The following is a 17,557-nucleotide window of genomic DNA, read 5'->3' as shown; positions in this document are numbered from 1 at the left end:
GAAACCAGGCATGGCAATACCTTTAAAAATGGCCCCTAATATTATTTAACTTGTGAGAATTGGGTTAAGTTCTCAAGTCCCTACACCCCAGAAACTCACTATCAGATGCAATAAGGAGGAAAAGCAAAAACACATGCAAACCAACCAATGGATTGTCAGTATCTTCTGCATCAAACCGATACACTTTATGAGCCTACTGACATCACCCTGGCACAATTACACCCAGTCTATTACATCAACTGCAGCCATTGCCACAATAACTGGTGTAGTAGTGTTGCACAAAGCTTTTGCATAGTACATATTTGGGTGAGAATGGTGGCGTAGGAAGATCAGTGCCATGGGCACATACCTTGGTAGTACAGACGATGGAGGGAACTGGGGTAGGAATCCCAAATAGGGTGTGTCCTAGAATTACTTCTGGGGCAGGAACCCCAGAACCCGCACTACCAGTATCTACCTCTCTGGAAGTAGTAGCTCTTCCTTCTTCTCTGACTATGAGAATAATTTCTCCTTGGAACTCTCCACAGTCAGTAACCCACTACTACTGCCCAACAACCAAGCAAGAAAATCCCCAGTGCTTGACAAATGGGGACATGGAGCCTTTAAGTTCCAACACCTTTCTTCAGAGACAGCAAAGCAAGAGGCACCTCTTTGCCTGCAAGCCCACAGAACCTCCCTGTTCTGTTCACCTTAGACTGTTTCCTCACCTTGCTCCTGGATCATGTTTGGACTTACCGTAGGCTGATTCCCTGTGCTTGACCTTGGTTTGTTTAGACTGTGCTGCACCTGCAACCCTGCCCTCCTTGGCAAGTACTTTGGCTTCTGCCTTTGGTGACTGGGCTAAAGGGTAGCTGCCCAATCAGCAATCCTACATCATTGCCACTGATGATGGCCCAGCCTCGTCCACTCACCCCTTCTCCAGAATCTGTACCTACAAAGTGCTCGCAACTGTGCAGTGCTCAAGTCTAATCTTGAGGTACAGGCCTGGAGCAATCCCATGAACCCCATTTGGGTCCAGCTGGCAGAGCCTCGGATTTCAACTACTGCACCAGCTTCAGTTTTGAATGAAGATCTTTTAAAATAAGTAGTTGACTTTTGCCGTTCAGGTGCATAAGGCAGTGGTTTGGAGTGCTGCATGTCAGGATTAGAACCAGCAGTACCAACACAACCTTGCAAGCATGAAGTCAGCTCTTCCATTCAAGTGAATGGGAAAGCCCAGAAGCACTGAACAGATGTGTTTGTAGGAAAGTGGTGATGGCCACTTGTATAGATGGCTTTAATAGGGATTATACAGACTAATGGAAGATGGGTGAATGAATGGCTGGTATCCATGATAGCTGTAATGGAGCTTCTGTCCTCTAAGCCAGTATACCTCAGTGTGCTTGATGCTGAAAAATCAAGAAGGGATGGCCATCACCTTGAGGCCACTGGCTGAAAGCCTAGCCAAGTAAGTACAATGGAAATAATTGGTCCTTACTCCCAAATAGGTGGGGTTAGAATTGCAGACTTGTTTGTGATCATCTAAGTGTCTTTATGACTGCTATCAGAAGCTTAACTCTGGACTCTTGCAGGATTTTTTCAAGTCTGTTGGCTGGCAGGGAGAATGAGTGTGCAGGCATGTGCTGGTGGCGTGTATGGTTGCCATGCATATATGTGCGTCTGGTTGTAGTGTGTGCCTGCATGGCTGTGTTTTTGTGATATTGCATGGCGATAAAGACAATTTCTCCAGTTTGCATATGTGCCCACGGACCCTCAAAAAGGTGCCAACCTCGTGTTATTATTGAACCCTCAGTTTTATGACTGCAGTCCAGAAGATGCATCCAGTACAAGGCAATGTGCACATTTCCCCAATTTTGTTATGTGCACAAGTTTATGAACTTTGGTATTGGTTGTTCATGAAGAAAGTACCATGTCAATGTATTGCACCATTTCCCCCTTCCTGATAACAGCTTTGCATTCAGACTTGTGAAGCAATTGATCCGTACAGAGAACAATCTTTTCTTATGGAGATTATGATGCTTATCTTCCTTGTGATAAATTGCATTGACACACTTGCTTTCTTATGGTTGTGGCTTTATTTCCACAGGGAGCTTATTAGGTATTGTAATTTTTGCATGAGAGACTAAAAGGAGCTAGATAATGAACAGCCACAGTATTTAGAGGTGATTATTTTATAATAGGTTTCAAATTTTGTGAAATATATATATTATTTTTCTATTTGTTTAGCTGAATGCATAAACAATTGCATAAAAGATGCATTAGAACTATGCTGTGGCGTCATTTTGTGGTTTCAGCTCAAGCCATTGATTGATATCATTCCTATTCTGTATTTAATATATTATGTTGTAAGTATTTTTTTAATGGACATTACTCAATTTTGCTGTAAAACCTCAGCGCCTCGGACTTGCCAATCTCATGGTTGGCGGTTCGAATCCCCGCGGCGGGGTGAGCTCCCGTCGTTCGGTCCCAGCTCCTGCCCACCTAGCAGTTCGAAAGCACCCTTAAGTGCAAGTAGATAAATAGGTACCGCTTTATAGTGGGAAGGTAAATGGCATTTCCGTGTGCTGCTCTGATGCCGGTTCGCCGGAGCAGCTTCGTCATACTGGCCACGTGACCCGGAAGTGTCTTCGGACGGCGCCGGCTCCCAGCCTCTAGAGTGAGATGAGCGCACAACCCTAGAGTCTGTCAAGACTGGCCCGTACGGGCAGGGGTACCTTTACCTTTACCTTTACCTTTACTCAATTTCACTTTCAAATTTCATATTCAAATCTCAGACCTAAAACCATATTAATTAAATTGTAAGTGCTGCAATATCTAAGACTCAGCTTTTTCATTTCTTTTAATTAATTTGCTAGACAGGTGCTCGGGGGAGGGGGGGTTTCATCCCTGGAAAAAAATCTCTACTTGATTGGAGTTGCAGGGTGAGGCAGTTGCACAATTCATTTACAAGACTGCTTGTTGTCATGTTCCACAGTAGGAGGAGGACCTCCTTTGCAAACTTTTGTGTGGGTCTGGTGCCTTTTATCAGTAAGCATTGGATCTCTGCCCTTGACCTTTGTCCAATCCTGATTTGGCCCTTTCTACATGATATGTGAGAGGAGGATAGAGATGCTTTGTAGTATTATGACATAATCACCCAGTTCCCTTTCAAATTATACCATCACAATAGACAGACATATCATCTAAATGTAAGAGACAGAAGGAGGTAGCCTTGCAGTGAAGAACAGCAAAGCTGTGCCCTCCTTTCCCCCAAAGTGTACTGGCATTTATTTATTTTTTATTCCACCAGACATTCCTTCAAAGATGTTATCTCATATTCAATACAGGACTGTCATTGATTGGAGCAGGTGTTTCTGATTTCAGCACACATGTATCAAGTAATCTGAGTTTAGATTATCAGGTGCTATTTAGTAAAAAGCTAAACCCTTAAAACATTTTATATCACTGTGTTGTTGTTTTTTTAAACCTGAACCAAGTTTAATCCATTTTGTAAGTTATCTTCTGAATATGGAACAGCACAAGAATCAGAGCTGGCCTGCCCACGGGATGGGGTGAAGCTCCCACTTCAGGTGGCAAAAGTGCAAGAGGTGGCACTCCTTCTGCCCCACGGCTGCCGCTGCCACCAGAACGCCCTCCTCTCACTGCCAAGAGAGAGGCATTCTGGCACGCTGACTTGACTCAAGGATGAGGAACCTGCCCAGATGTTGTTGCCCTCCAGCTCCCATCATCCCTGACCTTTGGCCATGCTGGCTGGAGCTGATGGGAGCTGAATTCAACAAGACTGGGAGGACCAGAAGTTCCCCATCCCTGACTTAAATCTTCATAAACTATTGGCTCCATTAGCCCAGCAATATGAATTATGTTTGCATGGGTGAGTACCACACTCCTTCACCCCACCCTCTCCTGACTGACATCTTTCCAGAGGGTGAAAGGGAAACAAGACGGCACGCGTTGATTACAACAATGACTGCTCTGAATGAACAGCTTTGAGATGACCTCCAGCAAACTCATCAAGCATGAACACAGAACTAATTGATGGGCAGAGTTGATTGCTTCCTCCTCTCCTGCACTTGAACAGGCTTATGGTTAAAAAACCAGAGGCAGCAATGGGGAAAGCAGAGCTAAGTAGACAAGCCTGCATTCAAGAGTATTACAACTGCTGGGAATATTTAATATGATAGATTCTACATTATAAAAGAACAATTAATCTAGAGGTTATACCAGCAAAATGTTCTTTCTTCTTAATTTACTTACTTGCACACTTTACTTGTTATAGCTAGGTACATAAAGAGACTAGATGGCGCTGTAGTGTGTCTAGGATTACACTCTCCTCAGCCCCACTCTTATGCCTGTCCCCAGCTTTCCAGGACTGAGAGATGCAATGAAAATGGCATTAGTGCATTATGAAAGATGCTATCTCCCTTCCTCTATGATTTTAAAGCTACTTTAAATTGGTAGTGGAAGATACTAATGGCAAAATAAAGGAGCGAGGAGGAGAAGGCAAGGCAAGGGATGTGGATGCTAGACCGATGACCATAAAAAAGACCCCAAAAATTAACACGGCTACCTACCTGTAACCAAGAAAATTATGCCGTAATCGTAGGTATCTTAATGCATATTAAAAGTCAGTTCCTTTATTTTATTTCTGGTAAAAAAATTCTAAACGAAATTAGGCAGATGCCACACAGTCCAACCAAAACTTTATTTCAATGGGTTTAAGCATGTTTAATTCTGTGTTGGATTGTGATAACTGAAGCTTTCACTGCCAAACTGTTTTTTGTTCCGAAGTCCTTTGATGACACTGTTTCTCTCTCCCTACCCTCTTCGCTCTCTCCAAAATCCTACAATGATTGCAAGGGACTAAACCAGATACATGGACATCTCAGCCAAAAGCACACGGACATCTGTATGCCTTTTGTAAAATGCCTTTTCTAAAACAAAAACAAAAAACCCCCAAAACAATAGCTAGGCTGGTTTCCTTGCCTGAGTTCTTATAATGCCCCGCTTTGTAGAGCTACAGCAGGTGCTGCTCAATAGTATATTCAATATGCCATATTGACACAAAAATTAAAGTTTATTTTGGAGAATGCCATTGTGCACCACAACCACTCATTTATTATGGCAGCAAAATGAGAATTTGTCTTTCTTTCTTTAGTTTCTCTCTGACGTGCCTATTTCTGTCGACAATAAGTGTTTCCCTCAATTCTCAATCACCTATTATAACTGCCAGACCAAATGTAGTGCGCCCTTCAAAATATTCTCATGTTAAATTGCTCACCCATGTCTTTAGTCTGAAGAATGGCAACTGCTGTTCCCAGAGGAGAGTGCTGACTCTTTGATACATATTAAACAGTACTAAGCAGTGTGGGTCTGCAGGCACTGTTATTAATAGAAATGAATGTCTCAATTGTCAATGACTGACAGTTCTTTTGCCAAACAGCACCAAGTAAAATCATTCCAAGTAAGCAATGCCTACAGTACAGTGCAGTATGTTTTCACATGGCTGAGATTAGCTGACTTTGAGGCCAATTTCATGCCAAGAGCTTTCAGTAATCATACAGGAAATGCAGATAGTGACCAATTAATGGGAGATAGATGTAGGAAGTTGCACCTATATTTTACAAAGTGATCATTTACTCCTAGCCACTGGCATCCTGCCTTATGTTTACCATATGACTGAACACCATGCAACATGAAATTGGTCTCAGCAGGGCAACAGTCTCATGCCAAACCAATCTGGGCTTGATTTTCAACCTGTGACTATCCTCTTGATTCCATCAGTTCTGGAATTGTAGTACAGTACTTTCCCCCCATTAACTAATTGCTTCACCATTGATTATGTCAGCGATTCCTATGCTTTCTTCCTCCTACAAGGCACTTGAAAATTATGGAGGATCTTGGTGGGCCATTTAATGATTTTGCAGCCTGTGCCATACTAGATGCTGTATGATTTTTCATTGTATTTTAATTGCTTCTTTTATTTCTTACATTTTGCATTCTATTGCATTACAATTTGAATTCTATAGAATTCAGCAACACAATAAAATACAATGTAAGAAATGAAAAGCAATTAAAAATCAATGAGAATATTTAATGCGGTGGATGTGCCATTTTCAACTATAAATCCACAAACACACCGTGAATCACCTGAATGAAGCTCAGTCGTACATGGACCACAGTTTGAGAAGCCCTAGATTATGCAGGGACTCGGGTGGCACTGTATCTAAACCACAGAGCCTAGGGCTTGCCAATCAGAAGGTTGGTGGTTCGAATCCCCTGACGGGATGAGCTCCCGTTGCTCGGTCCCTGCTCCTGCCAACCTAGCAGTTCGAAAGCACGTCAAAGTGCAAGCAGATAAATAGGTACCGCTCTGGCAGGAAGGTAAACAGCATTTCCATGCGCTGCTCTGGTTTGCCAGAGGCGGTTTAGTCATGCTGGCCACATGACCCAGAAGCTGTACGCTGGCTGTATGCTGGCCAATAAAGCGAGATGAGCGCCGCAACCCCAGAGTCGGTCACGACTGGACCTAATGGTCAGGGGTCCCTTTACCTTTACCTAGATTATGCTATATATAGATGTGGGAGCCCATCCAGCATCAAGTCACATGCAATTAGTTGTACACAAAATGCATACAGTGGTACCTCTGGTTAATTACTTAGTTCGTTCTGGAGGTCCGTTCTTAACCTGAAACTGTTCTTAACCTGAGGTACCACTTTATCTAATGGGGCCTCCCGCTGCCACTGTGCCACCGCCACATGATTTCTGTTCTCATCCTGAAGCAAAGTTCTTAACTCAAGGTACTATTTCTGGGTTAGCAGAGTCTGTACCCTGAAGTGTCTGTAACCTTAAGCATCTGTAACCTGAGGTACCACTGTATTCCTATCCACATAAAAATATGCATCTGTGTTGGCTGGTCATGTAAGCTTGGCCTTCTTTGCTAGATTCAAGCAGTGGTGTATAATGCCCTAAAACATACACCTAAACCTACAAAAGGCATGTCATGCGCTCTGTCTCGTTCTTACACACACACAGGATCACAAATACATCAGATAAGTAAATTTAAAGTTTAAGCCCACTTACTCATCTCCTCACTGCCCCAACAAGAATAAAAACTTCTTAAGGCATCTGTAAAGCAATGCATTTTATTACCATGTCTCATTCTCCAGATTAATTGAAGTCTTCTATTTATGCAATTAAAATGCCTCAGCACGAGGCAATAGTTATATTATTTTACATTACAACAGTCTCTTTCATTGACAAAAAAACCTCCTCTGGGCTGCATTTACCAAATCCCCATTTTTTAAAAGCTGGGAATTCTTAAACACCCATGTTAAGCTATGAACAGAGATAGAGCATAACCATGCATTCTCCTCTGTCTCTCTTTTTTACACTGTACAAGTTTCACCAGCACACTTTAAAAAGTGTCCAATACTGTTGGTATTTTCAGATATTTCTACTAGCACTTTTAAAAGCAGCAAACCAGGACTTTCCCACAAAGCATGTGGAAAAGGCACCATATTTGGTGGTAAGTTAGCACTTCATAGCCTCCAGGTACCAAAAGAGTTGTGTGGTCAAAAATCAAGTTATTCTCCATGGCTTGTTGAACATATTTAAAAAGGGATCTGGAATCACTATTCTGTGCCTTGGCCAACTAATTTACAAAGTAATTAAGCCTTCTAATTTACTGAACCACACCTGCCTGCATATAATAGAATGAACCTATTTTAATATTCAAGGGTAGACAATGTTATTAAATAACTACATGTTTAAATGAATGATAAAGCAATGAATTTGCTAGAAGGAAAACATATGAATATATGAAACTAAAGTATGTCAAATCAGGCCATAAATTCATATGTGTGTGTGCGCGCACAGGCTACACCAGTGATTCATACTTCCTCATTTCCAAGAATCCTTGTTATCTGGGGAGCTTCTTTCCCATGGAACCCTTGTATGTTGAAGGGAATTCTGGGGGATTGTCTTGGAGAAAATACTGGGTTCATGTGCACTGGTTAGGTCTTCTGGGCTTCATTGTCATTTCACCGGCACAGTCAATGCTCTCTTGTGTTTGGACATGGCTGGTTATGGAAGATTGGTGGGCAATCTAACTTTCAGTGAAATTAGACCACCAATGCAGTGGTACCTCAGGTTAAGAACTTAATTCGTTCCGGAGGTCCGTTCTTAACCTGAAACTGGTCTTAACCTGAAGCACCACTTTAGCTAATGGGGCCTCTTGCTACCGCTGCTGCGCAATTTCTGTTCTCATCCTGAAGCAAAGTTCTTAACCCGAGGTACTATTTCTGGGTTAGCAGAGTCTGTAACCTGAAGCGTCTGTAACCTGAAGTGTATGTAACCCGAGGTACCACTGCACTGGTCTTCTCATTGCAGGATACCTGGGACACCTAAGCAGAGGAACTACAAGGTTCTCTGGATTAGGATTTGAAAGCCACTTGTTACTCTGACTGCTGTAAACTCTCCAAAGTCTCTGGTGAGTATTCTTTAATCCTGCAATCTGAGATCTTTCAATGGGAGGATGCCCAGAATTGAAACTGGGACCTTCTGCACACAAAGTATGTCATCAGTTTGGATCATTTAAATCACAGCCAAGTACTCTATTGATGTCAGTCAAATTTTAAATGCAGCCACAGTGTGGTCCAGTCTGAAGCCATTTAACAATTATGGGCTAAAGCCCATCAAGCACAGATATAACCTAACCTCCACTTGCTTCAGCAAGGCTTTAGTGAGCATAAAAGCCCAGTGAAAGAAATGGGCAGGGTGGGAGTTGCACTGAATTCTGCCTATATAGGACTGAAAATTGTGCCTGCAGTGAAAAACCATGGTTAACTGGTGAATTTTGCCTATAGTCTCTGTCTTTGTCCTTTTGATTGTTCTCAGTAGCATCTCAAGGAAAAAGGGTTTCATTGGGGAATGTTGGATGGAAGGCCAATTTCCCTACTTCAGCACCTTGCTTTCTCATTCTTCCTTTCTTCACAATACCCAAATCATGAGAAGTAGTCTGCAAATGAAATTGGGAGTGGGACATGGGGAACACAGCAGCAGGAGTGGAAGAGGCTTTCATGTAGAGGTCAGGCCTATAATCTTTGAAATAAAAAGAGCATACATGTGCTTGCCTTTTGTGTGACTCATCTATGATTTGTGGCATGCTCCTAGTTTGTAGCAGGAGTGGCACTGCGTGGGCAAGCTTTGGGTTCACAGACATTGTTTATAACAAACTTCAGGATATGGAAGCACAGTTTACTGCTTCAGATATTGGCTGATTTGCATAGTTAAGCCAAACTATGGTTTACTGGGACCATGTCAATATGTGGGGGCTCAGAGAAGAGCTTGCAGCCACTTTGTTCCTCCTTAGTCTTTTTTACCCCCACCCCATGCTGAACTAGAGTAAACCAAAGTTTGGCTTAGTGTATTGTCCAAACACAGGGTTGTGGTTAAGCTCTCTCACTAACTATGAGCTGCAGCCAAGGTTCATTCATGCTACAGAATGTGATTAGAGCTTAACCATGAAGCAACCCCGTTTAGGGAAGTTTTTAATGTTTGATGTTTTATCGTGTTTTTAATATTCTGTTGGAAGTTGCCCAGAGTGGCTGGGGAAACCCAGACAGATGGGCAGGGTATAAATAATAAATAATAGAAGATGATGATGATGATGATGATGATGATGATGATGATGATGATGATAAACCTTGGCTTAGCTTAGTGCAGGAGTAAAGAAATAATAATAATTGAGGAGCATAGTGGACTTGTGAGCTCTTTTGCAGGAGCCTACATACATGCTCACACAGCCCCAATAAGCTTACCATGTTGTGCAAACCAGGCCAATGCCGGAAGCAGTAAAATGTGCTTCCAGATACTTCAGTTTGCTGCAGCCACTGTCCATGAACTCAAGGCTTACACATGCAACCCCGACCCTGCTATGAGTTAGAAACACATTTTGTTTAGTGCAAACAAGGCTGATGTGTTGAGGCAAGTGTGTGTGTGTGTGTGTGTGTGTGCGCGCGCGCGCGTGTGTGTGTGTAAATAATTTCTAGTAGATACATATGTTAAGAGGACCCAGACCATATCAATATTTTCTTGTTACGCATTCAGCTCTTGAGTAGCATTCAGGTGGATAAGAGGAACTCAATCCAGCTTAAGGCTGCTGGGACTTGGACGTGTGAGACGATTGCCTCGATTTATAACTTGCTGCTTGGGGAAGGTTGAGGGAAGCTCTGGGTTGGTGGTGGTGGTGGTCTCACTGCCACTGCCTCACCCCACCCCATCCCTGCCCCTCACACCTGACCTCATCAACTCCTTTCTACAAACTTGCCATTTGAATGCAGCCCCAAGTCACCTTATAATGCTTCTGTTATAAGACAAAAGAAAGTACTTTTTCATACCACACACCATTAATGTATAACATTCACTATCACGTTTGTTGATGGCTGCTAGCACAGAGGGCTTTGAAAGGGGAATTCAGCAGATTAATGGAGGGTTGTTTTGCCAATGGCTGTACAACAGCCTCAATTTTCAGCAACAGTGTGCTGTTGAATATCACCTGACAGCAACTGTGGAAGAGGCTGTTCCCTTCAAGACCTTCTTGTACACTTCCTGAATGCATCTGGTTGGATGATGTACTAGGTGGACTTTTTATGTCCACATTCCCTCAACCTGGTGTCCTCCATATATTTTGGTCTACATTTCCCATCATCCCTGATCATTGGCCATGCTAATGGGAATTGATGGGAATTAGAGTCCAACTACATCTGAAGGGCACCAGTTTGGGGACAGATGGCTTACGTTTATTCATTTATTTCATAAAATTTATATACCTGTAGATCGTAAGGAGGGGGGGAAACCCTCAGAGTAGTTTATTCTTTCAATAATCCTGCACTGGAAATACATTTTAAAATAATACACGACTTCCAAACTTTCCAGTGCACAAAGTATTTTTGAACACACTGAGTTTGCCTGTTACCATGAATGTTAACTAAAAATAGACTAGTTGAGAAAGTTGAGGCCAGCTGGGATACAGAAGCCTCAGTCCACCTCCCACACCTCTCTCATCTTGTCAGCAAAGGCAGAATAGGCAGAGAGAAAGTGGGATGGTGCCCAATTATCAGGAAGATCTTATTATCTTACTTCCATTCATTCACTGCAAGGGCTGTCCACATAGGGGTGGGACTTGCAGTATATCTGGAAGATGGCAAGTGGGATCTGTGAGATGACTCACGGTTTTTGCACTTCCCATTCATTTAGCTTTCAAACCACAGAGAATCCAGTGATACTTCCTTTTGAATTACCTTTTGGACAAATCTTTTTAGCTTTTGCTTTTGGGTCTCATGCTTTTAACTGCTGAGAGTAATTCCATTAGTACTTCAGGGAGTACTTACAGAGGGACACACTATTAATTCAATCAAGTTGACTTATGTGAATATAAAAGCAAGCTGTGGCGTGTGGTGGGGGCACCTGCTTGGTGGTCCAGGCCTGGTTTTGATCTCAGAGATTTTGATTTCAGTGAAAGTCCACAAAAAATGGGATTTCACTGAATCGAAGCATGACCATGGTGCCTTTGTTCCTTCAGAATGAGGTAAAATCTTGCTAATAAACAATTAAGATTTGTCTGTGAACATATGAAAGCATCTGTCCTTCTGTACTCCCACCACAAGGAAAACAATGCACATATTCTTGATTATTTGCTAATAAATTATTCTTCAAGGACTTGGTAGCTCCTCATTCTCTACTAGGTAATCTTTTTTCATATAATTAGCCCCCCTAACCAACCTCCATACTCCAAGGTAGGCATCCTTTAATGAGCTGTTGGTAACTGCTTCAGAGTTGCCACCATCAGTGACAATGGGCGCATTTCCTTGTCCCACTATGCTGTCCTTCTCCTCTGTGCTTTGCTGGTCATTTCCATTTGCTGACTCCTCCATTGGTGTCTCCCCATGCTCTGTGTCCTTGGAGATCTCCTCCATTACAAAAGGTGGCTGCTCTCCATCACATTCTTTCTTCTCCTCTTCCCTCATTTCCTTCTCCAAGTCTTCATAATGACTCTGCTTTCTCGTTTCCATGTACTTGGCCACACAATAAATGATGGAGCCTATGGTATTTACCACCACACCAGCTATAAACAGCTTTGTAGGCTCCACGTCGCTAAAAGCCACCATCCCGACCGTGATGGTTGCGATGCTCTTCACGACCCCAACGAAACTGGTGGTTACAGCCGAGTTGATGTAGGTGCAGTGGAGAGTGGTAAAATTCATGGCACAGCCAATCACGACACACACAATAAAGGTGCAGGTCATGGCAGGATCTTTCCATCCTGGGAAGGACCAGACATTGATGGCATCCATGCTGGCAAAGGAGAGGATGATGAGAAAAGGTGTGGCAGAAACAGCAATGGCATACTGGGCCGTAAGGGGCCCATAGTCACTATCTGCACTCGTCTTTTGAATGAGTACCAAATAGGCTGCGTGCACCAGCACAGCCAGCACTCCAGTCAGATACCCAATAGGATCACCAGTCAGGTCACCCGCACCTGCCGATTTTGAAAGAAAGAGAAAGAAACATGCATTTACATGCCAGGATGTAGGGACTCTGCCTATAGCAACATTTCAGAGAGATCACGAGTCTAGTTCTGCAGGATCATCCCTCTTTTCCTACAGCAGGCGATAAGGTCAGTGCCAGAGCAATTGCAGCAGTAGCAATGAGTAAGACTTTGAATCTCAGGCCGTTTGCCTTGAGCACAAATGCAAGATTTCACAGGGGTCTCTAATGTTCATATTCAGCCCTCATTTAAATGAATTTTTAGCAAGTAACTACCCACAAATACATGCAGAAGCCCACTTGTTACATTCATTCCTATAATGCTTTGAATAGAAAGAGCTTGAATTTACTCAGCTGGATATGTAATATTGTAGAGCCGATATCTGCTTGCATTCCCTTTGAGGGAAACAAAAGGATTGACAGTGCGGTGTTTGACAATAGCTTAGTTTGAGGCACCATGACAGAGCAGTCACTGCTTGTTTTTACACGTGGTTAGGGTTTTTGTTCTGAGTTTCACCAGTCAAAACAGTTTTGCATATTTGTGTAGCCCAGAAAAGCCAAGGGTAGCAGGTGATTTGGCTACCACTGCAAAAGATATACGCACCTTTTTTTAAGATTATAGGGTACACCTGCTGGATATGGTCTCGGATTAATACACTGCACCCCTTCCAACTCCCAAAGCACCCTTAAAGCTGTTTTTAAATATTATAAATAGATTGTGATGGTAACCTATTCACAAATACACTCCTGTAGATTTGTTTTAAAAATTATCCTTTGAAGTTAAACCAAATCACCTGTCACCTGTGCCAGAAGATGCTTGGCATCTCCTCTGGTAAATTTTAACACTCCCTCAATTTGTATGAACTTGAGCAAAGAAGTGTGGCAAAGAAGTAAGAAAACATAGTGAACAAGCTTCTTCCTCTCCCTGCAACAAGGTTTCTCTCTCCCCATCTCCTTCCCCTGTGATTGTACAGTGATCAAGGTACTTATGCCATAAGAGAGGAAGCTGTTCCTTTTCCTCCACAGATAAGAGCACCTGAACACACTCTGGGTCATCCAATTAATACAGAATATAGCCCAGCAGCCCATGTTAGTTAGCTGTCTGTGACTAAATCCTTCTCGAAGTGAGTGGGGAGGAAGTCCAGCGCCTGGTCTAGCAGAATGAGCAGGAGGGTACTCAGATGCAGCAAGGCTGCATTTCCAGATTGTGAGGTGAATAAAGGTCCACATTACCATCTAAAGAGCGCTGCCCCCTTAAAAGCACTAAGTCCAGAATCCAACTTTGGCCAACTGCACTACTGCCTTCTATGGAAAGCAGACACAACTTGAGCAATCTGTCTCTAGATAACACCCTCTCATGAACAAACAAATAGGGGAAAATGACACAAATATTTATATAGGGGGAAAATATAGAAGTTAAGTTACTGACTGTCATTGTCTCATAGTGATTTTATGTAAACTGCTTACAGGGCTTGATGATTAAGTGGTACATAAATGCTCTTAACTAATAAATAAAATAAAATAATATCCAGATCTCTTTGTAGGGCAAATATTTCTTCATTTGTGTGCTTCATTCTTTCATATTCTTTTAAACTAAGCAAGAGTTTATTTCCAAGGTGAGGGAAAATATGACATCCCACTTTGTTTAATAACCAGATAAAAAGACATTGGGAATTGCTGGTTAATTATTCTATCTGCACAGTTTTTGCAATAGCTAAAGCATTATTATTTTTAACTCAGTCATATTCATCCCAGCTTAACTATCCTTGAGGATTCAGAACTAGTTCTCACTTCTGAACATGCATACATGTATACATGAATTCTGGCAATCCAGTTATTCCTAAATAGAATTTACCCCTGTCTATTAATGGCACTGGTAATAGACTTTAATTATAGACTGTAGAGACAGTGGCACTGCCTGACGGATCCATAATGTGGATTTTCTCAAGAGTTTTTCCTCATCCTTAACAACAGCTGCCATGTGACAGACAAGCCAGGCAGCTGCAAATAAAATGGGGCTAGCGGAAGAAGAGGGCTTGGGGAAAATCAGCTGGGCCACTTCAGACATGACATTTCTCCTGCATGGAGATAATCCCCATAAAGGAAAAATCACATCCATGGGTCATGCATAGAAAACACAGGAGTGCAAATTTGACTGACGACAGATGTACTGCAGGTGTACTCAAGTGTACATATTTTGCTTCTTACATGGAGGTGATCTACCTGTGTGTTTTTAGTTAGAAAGAGCCTTCACTGAACTCTTTATTATAGAGAAAATGAGTATTTAAAAAAAAATAAATTAGAAAACCCATGACATAGGGGAAGGGGGTGGTAAGTTGTGATGGAAGGGGGGGGGCAAGTTTGGGTTAGAACCTTGGCAGCTTCGGACATAGTTTGCATTTATGCAAACAGTGCACATACATGTGAGAATGGCAGACAGATGTGTACCCTGACATAAAACTAGCCATGTCAGGGAGCTCATACTGTGTGAAGCAGCCCTGAGGCAGCCTCTGCTAATGAGCAGAACTGTATGCTTGAGTGTAGAAGAGGAAGGATGAGACAAGACCCTGCCACTGGGAGGATGATGGGACAAGGAGTCATGGGAGAAGGAGCAGTGGTAAGCGTGTGGAGCTATGAACTTTGGCGAGGTACTACTAATCTCATATAATATTGGCTGAGAAGATACTGATGACTTTACTGGGGTGTTTTGAGGGGTGGAGATGGAATGGGAATTGGTTGAGGCTTGTAAGTGTGGAATAAAGTATTTGAGGGGATGGGAAGAAACTACATTACATGTTTTTACATCTCTATCTTTTCACCCACCTTCCAACCTTTATAGTCACTTTATTAAGGACTGGACAGTGATATTAGGCTGAAAATATATTATCATAAAAATATATTTAAGGGGTGGGAAAACTGCTGTGTTAAAGGTTGGTGTGGAAACATGATGTAGGTTGAGGCGAGCTCTAGAGATGATCAGAGATGTAATAATAAAAGCTAAGGAAGCGTGGAAGGAGGTAAGATAGAGGTGGCATGAGGGTCGCAGCAGGAGTCAGTGGGAATCCAAGCGAAAGACCAGAGTGGAGAGAGAAAAGGGACGTGGTGGGTGATGGGGCTGATGAGTCGGGAAGTGATGGGCTGAGGAAAGGACAGAGTGGGAGGTGATGTGGCTGCGCTGGGCATGCCAAGGAGCTGGATATGAAGGGGGGAGGGGGCGATGAGAGGGGACTAATCGAAGGAACGAGGCAGGACAGGGTAGAACCCGCAGGATCCTGGTGAAATGAGCCGTGCGGACCGAGGAGGAGCTGTGGCGAGGGTTTCCTCTCTCTCCATCACTCACCTGCCAGAGCCGCCCCGCAGGTGGTGATGAGGACGGCCACCAAGACCCCGACGGAGGGGATGCCGTTCTTGAGCACCAGGACGCCGATGAGGAGGGTGACGAGGGGCAGGCAGCGCTTGAAGACCACGTACATGGGCAGGCTGAGGCCGCGCAGGGACCAGAGGGTGAGGCTGGACTGGAGCGTGGAGAGCAGCGTGACCCCGGCGAAGAAGCGCGCCAGGCTGAAGCCGAAGGGCGGCATGTCCAGGGCGCCCCGTCGCCGCAGCACCTCCAGGCTGAGCGCCGCCGTGGAGCTGGTCAGGCACTGCAGCAGCGTCAGGAAGGCGAAGTGGTAGCGGGTGATGAGAAACTTCAGCAGGATGTTGAGCGAGCCCGAGAACACCCCGTGCGCCACCGCCACCGAGATGCCCAACGCGCGGCCCCGGCACAGCTGCATGGTGCGTCCTGCGTCCTCCTTCCCTCCCGCCGGAGCCGGTGCTACCTTCCCGGCTGCTGCTGCTGCTGCTGCTGCTGAGGACGCCGCGATCGCCCGCCCGCCCCTCGCCTGGCGCTGCTGGAGGGCTCCGCGCCCAAGCAGCTGCGAGGCTGGAAAGGGCAACTTTGCTGTGCGCCAAGAGCGCGCGCGGAGGACGGACTGGACGGGGACAGTGATCAATAGGGGCGGGCGGGAGGGGGGACGGGATCCGCGGGGAAATGCCTCTGCAGGCTCGGGAACCTGCTGCCTACACCATCGCCCAGCAGCTCCTCTTGCTGACGCAGAGGGGGCTGGCTGCCCGGGCGCTTCCCATTACCTTAATTAAATGGGAACAATTGGAGTGCATTGGCCGCGCTTCCTTCTTGACCCGCGTGAATCATGGATTCGCTTTGTTCCTGGAAGAAAAAGGGAGGAGGAGGAGGAGCGGGGCTGAATCAAAAGATCGAGGGGTAGGTGGAATCCCCCCTCCACACCCTTCCAACTGCCACCCCCCCAACCTTTATCTTTAAAAAGGAGAGAGAGGAATCCTCATTAAGTTTTTTCTCTCCTTCCAAGCGAAAACAAACAAACCAGCCCTGGCGTGCCTCGTCGAATATGTCAAGCAACCCACACACAAAGCCCAAAACACAACTTCCAATTTATAGGTTAGGCTTTTCCGTGCAGTTCACTTACGCTAATGGAATAGGCATCCATCCTTATTGAATGAATGTGGGTAGGGTCCTTTATAAGGCAGTACAAATATTGATCCAGTCTTGCGCCTGGTCGCTTTTCTGCAATCGACAGAAAGAAACAGGTGCCTCGAAAGCAGCAGCAAAGAGTTAACCCTTCACGGGGAGGTGTGCGCGTGTTTGGAGTCTCAGTGCTTCGGCAAATTATCAATGAATGCACCACAAAGCTTAAGGTAATTAAATAATGCGGCGATTTCTGAATAGCATATTATCTCTGTTTTTAAAAAATAACGCTTTGAAATTTCACCACAAAAGAAAACCAATTGCCAATGTATGAGCAGGGAGAAGGGAAAGTGCCCAATGGGAACTTTGGAGTTGGGAAGGATCTTAAAGGAAGCAGCCGACTGGAGATGCCCTGAGCTGCAACTACTACATACACCACCTCCAGGATGATCCCGGCAAAGCCTACGTGGAACTCCCAACCCAAACATCCACAAGCGCGCAGCCATAACAACTCAGCAAGCCACC

General features: G+C 44.2%; 1 protein-coding gene across 1 annotated transcript; it reads right to left on the bottom strand.

The window, feature by feature from the left end:
• Positions 1-9,818: 9,818 nt before the first annotated feature.
• Positions 9,819-16,476, bottom strand: SLC35D3 (solute carrier family 35 member D3). The gene is made up of 2 exons (XM_081856477.1): positions 15,887-16,476; positions 9,819-12,538 (listed from the first exon to the last, which is right to left on the bottom strand). Exons 1-2 carry the CDS (start codon positions 16,320-16,322, stop codon positions 11,712-11,714), a joined length of 1,263 nt encoding a protein of 420 aa, XP_081712603.1. The 5' UTR covers positions 16,323-16,476; the 3' UTR covers positions 9,819-11,711.
• Positions 16,477-17,557: the final 1,081 nt, after the last annotated feature.

The sequence above is a fragment of the Podarcis erhardii genome, assembly GCF_964252035.2.
Source record: "Podarcis erhardii genome assembly, chromosome: 3".
Classification (NCBI taxonomy): Eukaryota; Metazoa; Chordata; class Lepidosauria; order Squamata; family Lacertidae; genus Podarcis; species Podarcis erhardii.
This window is presented reverse-complemented; position numbering and strand designations above follow the sequence as displayed.